This window comes from Hibiscus syriacus, unplaced genomic scaffold (assembly GCF_006381635.1).
Source record: "Hibiscus syriacus cultivar Baekdansim isolate YM2019G1 unplaced genomic scaffold, ASM638163v2 tig00117012_pilon, whole genome shotgun sequence".
NCBI lineage: Eukaryota > Viridiplantae > Streptophyta > Magnoliopsida > Malvales > Malvaceae > Hibiscus > Hibiscus syriacus.
The window spans coordinates 327575-342397 of record NW_024063524.1 but is presented as its reverse complement, the minus strand read 5'-3'; the positions used below and the strand labels follow the sequence as shown (position 1 = coordinate 342397).

General features: G+C 33.0%; 1 protein-coding gene across 1 annotated transcript; it reads left to right on the top strand.

Moving 5' to 3' along the window:
* Positions 1-2768: 2768 nt before the first annotated feature.
* Positions 2769-4449, top strand: LOC120195384 (protein POLLENLESS 3-LIKE 2-like). Its single transcript, XM_039197427.1, has 3 exons — positions 2769-3041; positions 3136-3348; positions 3439-4449. Exons 1-3 carry the CDS (start codon positions 2874-2876, stop codon positions 4447-4449), a joined length of 1392 nt encoding a protein of 463 aa, XP_039053358.1. The 5' UTR covers positions 2769-2873.
* The last annotated feature ends 10374 nt before the right edge of the window (positions 4450-14823 follow it).

Here is a 14823-nt window from a genome sequence, read left to right as displayed (position 1 = left end):
GTCTCGTCTCGGGTGGGTCGGGTCGTGGTCGTGGTAATACGTGTCTTCGACAAGTCCGCGCAAATACTATCTTTTTAGAGAAAATTCTTAAGAAACAAATGCAATACCACCAGTCGTTGCGATTTTGGACTATCGCAACGAATTTGGAATAAATCGCAACGCGAACTTCGACTATCGTAACGAATTTGGAAAATCGCAACGCGAACTTCGACTATCGCATTGCGATTTACATATTCGCATTGCGATAGTCCAAGTTCGCATTGCGATAGTCGACTATCGCATTGCGATTTACATATTCGCATTGCGATAGTCGAAGTTCGCGTTGCGATAGTCCAAGTTCGCATTGCGATAGTCGACTATCGCATTGCGATTTACATATTCGCATTGCGATAGTCCAAGTTCGCATTGCGATAGTCGAAGTTCGCGTTGCGAATCTGGAAACTGATTTGCGATACCGGAGATCGCGTTGCGAATTATCGATCGCATTGCGATTTAGTTGGTCATTTTGGCAAATCCAAAAAAAATTGCTTAAAATCGTATATTATAAGGCAATTTTGGTCAATGAAGTTTTTTTCTCTAATAAATAATATATATATATATATATATATATATATATATATATATATGAATTTATGTATGTATTATAAACATTTACGTTTAGTAATATAATAATTGTAAGTTGATGTAAGAAAATAAATAAATAAACATATAATGTAAAATTTCATGTTTATATAAATAAAACAGAATATTAGTAAGTTATTGTTCTATCTCGATGAATATCTCTGGAAACAAATAGTTCTTTGTCCTCTAGACAACTCCATATAGATAGTTCTACTCATTAGAGTTTTCAAAGGATTCATATACTCAGAACACAAGCCTCCAGATCAAACACATTGTATAAACAAAATCTTTAAACAAGACTTTTGAAATGATTCACATGATCCATTAAGGTAAAATCCAAGATTTAACAATCAAATTTGTTTAGCCCATACAATCATTATTCTATATCTGACACAACCAACTAGGGTCATTATAAATATCTCTCAGTCTCGGAAAGGAGGATCTTTCTCCTTCTCCCTCTCTCCAATTCTAATCTACATCATTTATCTTTTCTCCCACGTCACTTCTCCTCTCCTTCCCCTCATAGAAGAACAACAAGCAACTGTCGTATTCTCATCGACAGCTACTCCCTATCTAAATCAAAATAGATGAACCGTCATCAGTTGACGATATAAATTTATTTTAATCAACAATCAAGGGCAGAGGGCCATTAGGGCCCAAAGGGACCCTAATCCTGTTATAACTTAAAATTTTAGTTTTTAGTATTGTTAAAAAAATTAGATAAACTATTTAGTACATAAATTATTATTTATTGTTCTATTTTGATACATTAATCAAAAGAGATGAACCGTCAACCGTTGACGAGATAAATTTATTTTAATCAACAATCATAGACAAAGGGTCATTGGGGATCAAAGGGGCCCTAACCCCTGTTATAACTTAAAATTTTAGTTTTTAGAATTGTTAAAAAATTAGATAAACTATTTAGTACTTAAATTTATAATTTGTTGTCCTATTTTAATACTTAAATTTTATTTTTTTTAAAAATATATGTAATATTTACTTTAAGTTTCAATATGGTACTTGTCTAGTGATAGATTCAGAAATTTCAAAATAAGAACAACAAACTATGATTTCACTGAAAAAACATCTTAAATTATATAAAGTTGATCGAAAATTTACTGTACTTTTCTCTTACGATCTTCACTATCTCTCATTCCATCGAAACAAAATCAAAGTATGTTAATCCTTATGTCACTCTAATCTTTTCATAGTTCTGATTTCAAGTGCAATATTTGATTAGTATGAATAATGTTTTACTAAAATAATGTTTTACTAAAAGTATCTTTGAAGTATTAATCTTATCATTTTAAAATTTTGATCTCTCATCCGTTAACTTTAAAAAAGATAATAAAATGACGATGAGAGAATTATATCATCCTTATCTACCTCACATTTGTATAAAATGTTACAAGTATACATATTATAATTTTTTAAATTATTTAAAATTAAATATATGTTATAAAATTTTATATTTATCATATATAGTTTAAAATTTATATATATTTAATTATTTAAAAATAATTATTTATGATAGAATTAAATGTATGACGAACCATCTTCAACTATGATAGAATATTTTTTTAAGGAACTATGATAGAATATTAAATATTAATATTGGTAGATTTTAAAATTTATGATAAAATATAAATAATTAAATAAATTTAAATTATTTATTATAAAATATAAATTTGATAATAATCTTGAATCTTGAATTCAAAATTATAAGATTTTTTTATTATAACATCTTGAATTTTGTGTGGCTGACAATTTCGAAAAGTTATTATTAGTTGTAAAAGATAAAATAGGAAAATTGCAAGAAACAATATTATATTTCGTACAGAATGACAATAATGCCTATGCCACCTTAGGATTTTGGAATTGTTTTGGCCCAGCAATTGTTAAAGGGTATAATTGAAAATAAGACAAATTTACATGTTATAACTCTAAATATAATGAAATTTAGGGATTAAAAACGGGAATATTTCTATAGTTTCGCTACAAGTAAATTATTGAGGAGTCCACGCTTACACAACGGCTAGTGCGAAAACGGTAACCCCAACGGTCGAAATTTCAAATATTTTTCTACAAAACCCTAATCTTCTGTCTTCTCTAAAAACGCTCTCTTCACTCTTCTCTAAATCATCCTCCTTTTTCCTTTTGATCTTCCACGAATCTTTCTTCATCGTTGAAAATCACTGAGAAAACCAAGTACACTAGGGATTTGGCGCAGAAAATTTGAACTTTCGAAGATGATGCAGGATTTGTGGAATGCTCCTCCAGGTTTCAGGCCTTCTAAATCGGCCCCTACTTCTCCGGCGAAGCCTATCGGGGTTGCGAGAACTCGGTCCGAGTCCTTCCATGCCGTCCACAAAGTCCCAGTTGGCGACACTCCTTACGTTAGAGCCAAGAATGTTCAAGTAAGCATTCTGGGTATATTTTTCTTTCAAATTATTTTTGTTTTGTGTTTCGTTGATGGGTATTTATTATGTGGGTGTTTTTTGGTTGGTTCAGTTGGTGGATAAAGATCCAGAGAGGGCTATTCCTCTGTTCTGGGCAGCCATTAATGCAGGGGATAGAGTGGATAGTGCTTTGAAAGATATGGCTATTGTGATGAAGCAACAGAATAGATCAGAGGAAGCCATTGAAGCTATCAAGTCACTGCGTAGTAGATGCTCGGATCAAGCCCAGGAATCTCTCGATAACATTCTATTAGATCTCTACAAGGTCTGTTTAAGAAGCATGAATTCAAAGAATCATATCAAGTTGCTTAACTTGATTTATCTTATTGGTTGTTAATTGTTATAAATTTTACAGAGATGTGGAAGATTGGATGACCAAATAGCATTATTGAAACACAAGCTGTATTTGATTCAACAAGGGCTGGCTTTCAATGGGAAACGCACAAAAACAGCCAGATCTCAAGGAAAGAAGTTCCAGGTCTCTGTGGAACAAGAAGCAACACGATTGCTTGGAAATTTGGGATGGGCATTGATGCAGCAAAACAACTATACAGAAGCCGAAGATGCTTATCGACGGGCACTTTTGATTGCTCCCGATAATAACAAGATGTGTAATCTGGGTATCTGTTTGATGAAGCAAGGTAGAATCACTGAGGCTAAAGAGACTTTGCGAAGAGTGAAACCGGCTGTGGCCGATGGACCACGAGGGGTAGATTCACATCTCAAGGCCTATGAGAGGGCACAACAGATGCTCAACGACCTTGAGTCTGAGATGATGAATAAGGTAGTCGATCGGTTCGAACAAAGCCGGATCTTCGACGCCTTCCTCGGTTCTTCATCGATTTGGCAGCCTCAGCCTTGCAGGGATACCATCACCTTGTCTACTGCAAAACCAGTCAAGTCACTGTCACATGATGATTTTGGTGATGAGAACATCAATTCCAATATAATGTCAAACGAAATGGTGATGATTCCTCAGCAGAAAAATGCAAAAACAGTTGCTTTTAACATCGATGCACCGCCGTTCTATTCGGCAAAATGTGTGAAGGAGCCTGTTATGGGGAATCAAATGAATGAGACCCTTAAAAGAACAAGGTCTGGGAACTCTGCTAACTACACCAAGCCTTGGTCTGCTGAAATGGAGAAGCCTGAGATTAAGAGCAGAAGGCTGTCCCCTTCATCTGATGAGAAAGGGGACAAATTGGCAGATTTGTTACCTGACAGCAAAGATTTTGAAGAGGCCATCATTGCTGCAGTTCTTGGGTCAACAAATGAACCAGAAACCCCAAAGGTGTTTCCAAAGAAAATTGACAAAAGGCTCAAGGTTTTCCAAGACATTACTCTGTCTTTGAGTCCAAGAGCCTGACTGACCTTTTAACTTAGTATGATTAATCTAATCTAGTTGGAGATGGACTTGTTCTCCGAATCCCCTCCGACTGAATTCTAGTTGGAGATGGACCTATTTATTCATTTGTTACGCATCCATCAAAATAATAATAATAATTTCTTCATTTCAGCAGTAGTTGTTTCTTTATTTCTTATATTCCCCAAAGGAGTAGCAAACTTGTGCCTCTGAAATATTTTAGTTTCTCAGTCTCATAGTATATGGATTTTTACAGCAAATTTATCTAGAGGGATTGTAATGAGGAAAGGAAATCAATCACTCAAGGAATCTCATGCCAACTTCATAATGCTGAAAACGAAAATGATGTTCTTTGTGTCATGTAATCCTGAAACTATACTTCCTACAAAATTAACATAATCTTCCATATTTAATTCTCACTTGTAGTTTTCAAAGTCTCACACCAATCCATTTAAACAAAGACTAAACTCGTTAAAACGGATAAGATCGTAAAAAGGATAATACTCTCCCATCTAAACTTTAATATTATTACATTTCTAAGGACTCAAACCTAAGATATTGGTTAGGTAGGTATGTTAAAAGCAGTGCTAGTTTATTCAATCACTTGGTGATAAAAACATATTTATATTGAGTATAAAGATGTTTATATTACTGTATTATATATTATATATTATAATTATAATTTTTATGTGATGTAAATATACGACATATAAAGATAATATACACAAATATTATACATTTACAAAACGAGCCAAATAGAACTTATTCCGAATGTTAGATTCTGAAGTAACCCATATTTTAAATGGGTTTCATTTTTTAATTCAAATTCATTTTTCAAAATACCAATTTTCTCTAAACTATCTCAAATTTTTGTTGATAAGCTTAGAGTGACGAAAATGAAAATTTTCGTTGTTAGGTAACTAAAACAGAATCATGCTACTAATTATATGATTAAGGTGTAGTTTAACTTCTAAATTAATCTTGTTATATCCCATTAAATTTGTCCCTTTTTGAAAATTGAAATTGTCTCATTCAAAATGTTATATTATAAAAATTAAACAAATAACAATACTTATATTTCTTTTTTTTTATCCTTTGTTATATTGTCTCAACTAAATAAATTTATCAATAACTTTTGGGTAAAGTATAGTAATGGTCACTGGACTTTTCTAAAACTTTTATTTAAGTCCCCCAACTTTTAAAACTTGCAATACAGTCCCTTAACATTTAGTCTGTTTGCAATATGGTCCCCAACAATTATGTCGGGCCATATTGCAAATAGACTAAATGTTGGGGGACCATATTGCAAATGGACTAAATGTTGGGGGATGGTATTGCAAATTTTAAAAGTTTGAGGACCTAAATGAAAGCTTTAGAAAAGTTTAGTGACCATTACTATACTTTACCCTATTTTTAAATGTTAGTTTACACTTTCTGTTTTAATTTGCGTTGACCTCTAGATATTATCATTTATATATTAGTGTATTACCCATGTATCTTTAAAATCGTTTATCAAAGCTATAAACACCTCTATATTCGATACTAATATTTGTCAAGATTTTTACTCGTATATTTTGGATACTAATATTTGACCTCCATATTCGATATTAGCATTTATATATTAGTGTATTACCCATGTCTCTTTGTGAGGTTATTCGGATAAAGTAGTTATTAATTATTTTCCTTAAGTCAAATTTATTTTAGTTTAAATAATGATAATGCATATTATTTTTTTGTTAGCATGTCTCAATATTTTATCCGATGTTTTATTGTTTTTATATTCGATTTGTGTAATCTTGTTTTCATAAATAAAATGGGTGACGTTCTTTTATAGAGAAAAATCGATGGGATAGACTTTTTAATTGCAAATGTGTGAATCCCGTTGTTTCTTCTTAAAATAAAGAAAGTCTTGTAATAAATTTTTAGAAATAAAATCAATCAATGTTCAACTGAAAGGACCATACTCTAATTTTAGATGAGAATTTACAATTCCCATTGTCACGACAATGTATAAGTATTAATTTTGGGCGCTGTGGGGGTGCTTACCATTTCAAGCGTAATCGATTATCGAACCCTTAAAAATGAATATTTGAAAAACCAAATTTTTGTTGTTTGAATAATTTTTCTGAAATTCATTTAATAGACGTATTTTTTAGGTGTTCGGCCAACCTAACCCAGAGGTCGATGGCTAATCCAAATCAAATAAATCAAAATTTAATTTTTCCCAAAAATAAGTCGTAATTGGGTTTCCTTTTAAAATTGAACTTTTAAGAGAGAAAAAAAAAACGGTATGACATTGGTTTTAGTAATGATGGAGATGAACAAGAAATGGTGCTTGAACTTGCTAGATTAGAAGGGCATGTAGAAGCCTATTACGATGTCTTGTTATTGGTCGTTTGTAGTGACAGGCTCTGCGATATATTTTGATGATGTAATGTGGTCTTAGTCTTAAACCATGTCATTTAAGGGGCCGTCGTTATGTCAAAATAAATGTGAATGAATTGTGGGTTTTAGTTGTCAAGATGTGGTTGCCATTCGTCAATTATATGAAGATCTGTATGTATTTGTGTGTTGAATGCATGCGTCAAGTTTTGGATAAACTATCTGAATAATTGGTCATTATTGATGCAGTTCAACCTTTGGTGTGGCTTTGTATTTGGAGAAAGTGTTAGCAGCTGCAATGAAGACCTCTTTTCCACTGTTGTTCGAGTTTGTTTGCTAAAAAATTTAACTTCAATGCTGATTGCGAGTCATTCATTTAGTTTTTAGTGGAGATAAGAATGATTCAAGGACTCCTTATTCTATTTTATGAAACGCATTCTGTCACAAGTGTTTGACTTGATTGATTGGAGGTTCTTTTCCATATACGAAGATTATGCTACCCATGTTAAAAACTTATGGCAAAGTTTGAGTTAGTTTGCGTAAGCTTGTGATAATTTTTTTCCAAAGCAACTATAAAATCTCATGTGATTTGGGTGATGTGATCGAAATGGCTGTTGCGAATGTTCTGGTTGTTTGTTTTACAATTTTGAGTTTGTTGTATTGTTTTAAGTGGTGTGATTATGTCGTGTATTTATGATGTTTCATCTGCATTTTGTTTTAGTTTTTTAGAGTATAATTTATTGTTTGTTATTGTTTTTTTGCTTTTTTTTTTGAAGTAACAGTCGACATATTTTTAATCTTTGACCAATATTACTTTCTTTAAAAAAATTTAGGGTAAAGTATAGTAATGGTCACTTAACTTTTCTAAAGCTTTCATTTAAGTCTCCTAAATTTAAAAATTTGCAATACGGTCCCCCAACATTCGTTTGCAATATGGTCCCCGACGTAACTGTTGGGGGACCATATTGCAAACAGACTAAATGTTAGGGGACCTAAATGAAATCTTTATAAAAGTTCAGTGACCATTACTATACTTTACCCATAACTTTTTAAGCACAAATCAATTAACCTCAGTGGTAAAATGAAGAGAAAATAACTTCAGTTAACGAAAATGCCTTATAATATACGATTTTAACCAACTTTTTTTGGATTTGCGAAAATGACCAACAAATTCGCAATGCGAACTCCAATTTCGCAACTCAGTTTCCAAATTCGCAACACGAATATGTAAATCGCATTGCGATTTTACGAATTCGCGTTGCGATTTTACGAATTCGCGTTGCGATTTTCCAAATTCGTAACGCGAATATGTAAATCGCAACGCGAATTTGTAATTCGCAACAGAGAAGTCAAATTCACAACACAGAAGTCAAATTCGCAAAGCGCGTTTATTTTCGCAACGCAAATTTTATTTTCGAATTCGAAACACAATATTAGCTTCGCAACACAAATGTAAACAATATAATCGCAAATCATAACCTAAAACCCTAAATCACAACTCAGTCTCATCTCCATCTCTCACTCTCTACGGCGACATTCGTCCCCATCTCCAGCGAAATCCGTCTATCTTCATCTCTTAGAGCCACCCTCACAACCATTCACGGTCAGAAATGGAAAATCAACCACCGAGGGTTAGTTTTTTAAATTATTTTTATTTTGAAATTTTTGTATTATTATTAGATTTTTCATATTTAAATCGATGATAAATTTACAGGTAATTTCAATAATTGATTAACCATTTCACTTAGATTGCTTAATAAATTCATTCGGTTGCTGCCAATACTACTAAACTGTTTAGTCTTTAACCCTGTGAAGTTAGTATTTGTCTTTGTTTTGTCTTTTGGTTGAAGTAATGCAATTCATTCAAGTTTCAATTTGCAGAAGACTATTTGAAACTTAAATTCGCAACACGAAAATGAAAATCGCAACGCAATTTTAGTTTTGCGTTGCGATTTTCATTTTTGCATTGCGATTTTAAGTTTCAGAAACTATTATTCTTCTGCAAATTGAAACTTGATAAAAGTTTGACTTCTGTATAATGAAAATAGCCGTAAATGACAAGTTGAGACGCTTGTCATGTACGCCTATTACCATTGCACCGGTAGAATTTTACCGTTTACATTGTTAATTTAGTAAAGTATCGATAGTTTATACACGTGTACCCTTCAATTATTTTTGTTATTATTACAAGTTGTAGCCCTCAATTATCGAGATTTGTTAGTTTCCATTTGTTGCATTTCCCATATACCACCCAGATCATAAGTCCGAAACATTTCTGACGCTTTAACTGTTTGAGAACCAAATGCATCACCATTGAGATTTTAAATCTGCAACTGCTTCTACATCAAGTATGTTTGGCTAAGATAGTTTTAGTTTAGGGTTAACCTACCTTAGTGAGCTGACTGAAATGGATAGTATCCGAAAGGCATTCTTTAGATATCCAATCTTCTTGCTTGTTAACCAAAAATTACGATGGTTGGGATTTCCCTCGCGTTTAAAGTTGGAAAAAAAACAATGGAAATTAGGAATAATTAATGATAACATGCATATTGGCTAAGTTATTCCATTGAGTAAGTTGTTGTTTGGATGAAATAAAGGCTCGGGCTAATATTTATAGTGGAGCAGAAATTTATATTGAAATTCAAACTCAAATTGAAATTTAAATTCAAACTCCAATTACATATGAAATGAATTTGAAATGCAGTGTTAAATTGAACATGGAAATTGCATAATTGATTCATACTGTTCAAGTAACATGCTTTATGAACCATCAAGCTAAAAGACAATATTGATTGAGTTCAAAGCTGAGTTGTGAGTTGATGGGGTTCTCACACTCGTCACATGGCGGGAATAAAGTACTCACATGGAAGAGATAAATTGTTTTGTTATGCATAGCCCATCCCATCTGAATGAAAATATACATACAATATAATCAAACCAAAACATACATACACAACAAATTTATACATAACAATGTTCAAATAATGTACCCACAACAACGAAATTAATCCGATGAAAAAGAGTTATTTCTAACGAAGTCCAGAACATTATTTTCCAAATAATGTACTCATAACAATGTTCAAATAATGTACCCACAACAATGTTTAATTGATTTGTTGTTTAATTTTCAATCTTCATTATGTTGAAGGTAAAAAATACCTGTTGAAGGTACACTTTCGCAACGCGAAAGTGAAATTCGCGTTGCGACTTTCTCGTTTTGATTGTTGCGATAGTCAAATTCGCAACGCAAAAGTAAAAATCGCGTTGCGATTTTCGCGAAAGTCAAATTCACAACGCGAAAGTCAAATTCACATTGTGATTTTTTGCGTTGCGAATTTGATTTTCACGTTGCATATTTGACTACATAAAATACAACTGAAAAAGATAAAAGACAACAATCTGATAAGTGATAACAACTGAACGGATCATAGCAATGTTCAAACTCATACTAATGCATGTCTAATTGAAAATGTATGCATTCACACATAAAATACACATAATACAACGTTTGCATTTAAAAATCACCTAAGTTAATAAGTCCCAAAAGGTTAAGCCGGTTGTGATTGAGATTTTGATTTTGATTGCGATTTTGATTTCCTTTTGCTTGGCACCATATGAGCTTTGGATTTTGATGAGGATCCATATTTTGGTAAAGGAAAAGATGATTGTGATAGCATTGGTGATCCACAGGTCAACCTTGTATGACCACTTTCCTTGCACCGGCTACATGTTGATATCCTCTTCTCTTCACCCTTAGATGGTATACGATCGTGATTTTTTGGTCGGCCAGGTAGCCTGTTGTCCATGACTGGTGGCAAAACTATTTGTAAGTCATCTGGTATATCCCACTCAGAAGGATGTGGAATAGGGTAGACAATCTCGACATAAGTCTGTCGATATACTTCTGTAGTGTAGCAATCCATAGCGTATGCGCTTGAATCATCTTGGTTAAGATGAAGAGCAACTTTTATAGTATGGCCACACGGATAACCAGATGTTTTCCATTTTATACAACTACACGTCTTTGCATTTAGATCGACAAGCTCATTTAAGTTATTATCTAATACTTCAAACAAAGTGTTTGAACATGGTTCAACTCTCCATGACATTGACTTCACAACACATTTCGTTATCTTTTTTTCAGTCCATGGTGTAACACGACGTTCCAATGTTCCTGTAAATTTAAATAAATAATACTTAGTAAAATATATATTAAATATAATAAGTTACGAATTTAAAGAAATAATACCTGCATGGTTTCTTTTCTTGTAGTGCCACTGTTGAATAGAGGCTCGAAAAAACTCCATTAACATAGTAATGGGTAATTTTCGGGAATGACGACTTAGAGCGTTGATTGATTATGCACTATTAGACATCATGAAACCATATCTTGCTCCAAGTTGATGTACTCTTGACCATCTTTCAAACCCGACATATTCTAGTGTTGGAGCACATTGAGGCAACTTAAACAATTTATATGCTTATTAAAATCCACTTCCCGATAAGCTTTTACAGCCTTCCAGTATGTCCATTTGTGATTTTTTATACCAGCACACCTTGATTTTAGATTTCATACAAATGAACACCACAAAGTCCATGAAAAGCATATGGGAAACACCTTCTAACAGCGTTGTCAATTGAGTTTGCCCTATCGAATATGATTGTCAGATTGCTAATAGGACCTATGCAATCCCTAAGATGCCCCATAAACCATGTCCATGAAACAGAGGTTTCAGATTTGCCAACCCCGTAAGCTACTGGCAGTATCCCATTGTTAGCATCCATAGCTACTGCTAATAAGTTTACTCCAAGGTATCGACCTTTCAAATGTGCTCCGTCAACTATAATAACTGGGCGCATGCAAGTAATAAATGAACGAATCTACAAAATAATATACACAAGAAATATGATCATTTAAATGTGAAATGCATGTAACTAACAAAAATGAGTCAACAAAATTATATTGATTTACTAACCGCATCACCAATGGCGATAAACAACAACTCAAAGCGTCCATCTCTATATGTTTTGATATGAGTTACCGATCCAGGATTTTTCAGCTTTAAATTGTGACAATAAGCCGGTAGTTGGGCAAACGATGCTTCTGGCGACCCCTCAACAATTTTAAGGCATAACATTTGGCTCTCCAAGCTTGAGAATATGAGATACTAATTTTGAACCGAGCATTCATGTCAGTCATAATTTCATGTCCCCGATATACCCTGCCATTCAAAAACATTAACTCAGCCTGAAAACCACCCAACACCTTTTTGTTTGCCTATCTATGGTGAGGAAAAACTTGGGTTCTTGAACATGTATGTTTATCAATAAAAGTCCTAACTTGAAACATTTCGCAATCTTTTATCCTCTTTGCAATCATACGCCACGTACAATTTTTGTCAATTATACACCTTGTTTCGAAATGATTTTTTCTTGATTTGTTAACTTTTAGTTGATAGCCATCTTCCACACATTTCGTATACAAAGCTATCTTCAAGTCTTCCTTTTTATCAAAACCTTTCTTGATACGAATAACTTTTGTGTAACAATCAACTGCTATCTTTACCAACTCTTCTTTCGGTATCTGAAGTAATTCTGGCATATTCCAGTTATACTCCCATGGCATTTTCTTCTTTTTCTTTTCTTCGAGGACTTCTTCTTCTTTTTTTTCTTCTTCAGGGTTATATGAATTACAGAATAGATGTTCAACATGTTCATTCACAGTCGTAACTTCCTCCTCATTATCATCAACAACATCTTCCTCGACAGCGGCTGTTTCATCATCAAAATTCAGGTATTGACCAATATCAAAATCATTACACATAGGGTATGTTTCTTCTTCTAAAACATCATCAAAATCTGAGTATTGACCAAGATCAAAGTCCGGGTATTGACCAAGATCAAATTTCGAATACCGACTAGAACTCACAATTTTTTCTGTTGGCTCATCATCGTCTAACTGGTCAATACGAAAACCAGAATTTGGTGCTGAAAGTTGATTGGGATTTGGATTAGGAAAAGGTTGTGAGTTTTGAGATTGTGTTTGATATTGTGTTTGGTATTGAAAATGTGGTGAAACAAAATTTTCTTGGTGATGAAATTATAGTGGAACCATTAAATTTTGAGGTTGATAATAACGTTGTATATTGTGAGCACCATAAACTGGGGTTGAAGAACTTAGTTGATTACTACCCGCTACTGACCCAACTTCACTACTTCTAGGTTCAACAACATACAATGTAACATCATCTTCTTGCGAAACACTAATGTAAGCAATGAATCGTTCAACATCTTCATTGCCGATTAACAAATAAACTTTACCTTTTCTCTGATAAGATAGCCTAAATCCACTTAGAGGCTCTAAATTCAATTTCTTTGAAAACATGTAACATTAGAGTTTCATAAGTTAACTTTTTAATGACAATTTTAGTTGAAGATTCATGGGTAAAGGTATATATCGTAAAACACCATGAACATTCTCCCATGACCCTCCAAAACACAAATATATCCAAACATGATCAACATTAGATGATTTCATTCTACAAATTGTAAATTAATTTACTAAACAAACGAGCTATAACCTACATATCATCACTAACTTAGAGAAGAACATACCTTTATTAAGTTGATAGTTGATAATTTGGGAGAGAAATCATTGAAAAATTATATAGAAATAAAATTATGTAAAACAAAAAATTAGAGATGGGGAAGGATATCGTTGGATATAGGAATGGAGGTCGCCGGAGAGAGTAATAGATGGAGATGGAATGAGTTGCAATTTAGGGATTTAGGTTATGAGTTACTGCTACTGCGTAGTTATATACCCAAAACATTTGTGTTGCGAAAATAAAACCTGTTGCAAAATTAAAATTCGTGTTGCGAATTCGAAAATCGAGTTGCAATTCAGAAATCGAGTTGCGAATTCAGAAATCGAGTTGCGAATTTGTAAATCGCATGGCGAATTTGTAAATCACGTTGCGAATTTGGAAATCGCGTTGCGAATTTGACTTCTGTGTTGCGATTTACAGATTCGCGTTACGATTTACAGATTGGCGTTGCGATTTACATATTCGCGTTGCGAATTTGAAAATCGCGTTGCGAATTTGGAAAATCGCAACGCGAATTCGTAAAATCGTAATGCGATTTACATATTCGCGTTGCGAATTTGGAAACTGAGTTACGAAATTGGAGTTCGCGTTGCGAATTCGAGATTGCTTTGCGAATTTGTTTGTCATTTTCGCAAATCCAAAAAAAGTTGGTTAAAATCGTATATTATAAGCATTTTCGGTCACTGAAGTTATTTTCTCTAAAATGAATTGTTGTTATTCCTTGCAGTGTCAGGTTTGAGTATCAAGAATGCTAGGGATATGAACATTTAATGTCAAATGGTAGAGAGTTTTATCTTTTAACATATTGTCTTATATTTAACCTATACTAATTTAAAAAATCAATAATTTTTAGGTTATTTTTTCATTTCTCCTTTTTTTTATATAACTTGACATGTGATTAAATTAATTTTTTAACTATGTATTTAGTGAACAATCGACAAAGGGAGAAATAATTTTATTTTGAATTATTATACCTTGTCCGCATGTCACGTTAAATAGTAATTTCAGAGTTTCACATTCTCTAAAGTTTTTGGAATTTCATACCCTCTTATTAGTTATAATCTCATGATATGACCACTGGCATTCCCACATGATCTACTAACAGGCAACTGGATCTACTCATCATGTTAATTCACAAATAGCCATCATAAGCCTACGTCTAACACCAATGCTAAGTGTCATTATAAATCCTCTCACTCAATACTAAGAGAAAGAAATAGAATCATTCTCTCCACTTTTTTATGCTCCCTCTTTGAAAACAGAGAATTTAAAAATCAATTAATTATTGTTTAATCATCAACCGTATCTCCTTATCTAAAACATCACAATTTAAATATTATCATCAATCAACATAAAGCCGTCACAACTTAAATATTATCATCAATCC

Bases quoted from the DNA above. Each gene is read 5' to 3' on its own strand.
- LOC120195384 (XM_039197427.1), top strand. From the start codon at position 2,874: ATGATGCAGGATTTGTGGAATGCTCCTCCAGGTTTCAGGCCTTCTAAA. The intron at 3,042-3,135 runs GTAAGCATTCTG...TGGTTGGTTCAG, and splicing joins TTAGAGCCAAGAATGTTCAA to TTGGTGGATAAAGATCCAGA. The intron at 3,349-3,438 runs GTCTGTTTAAGA...TAAATTTTACAG, and splicing joins TTCTATTAGATCTCTACAAG to AGATGTGGAAGATTGGATGA.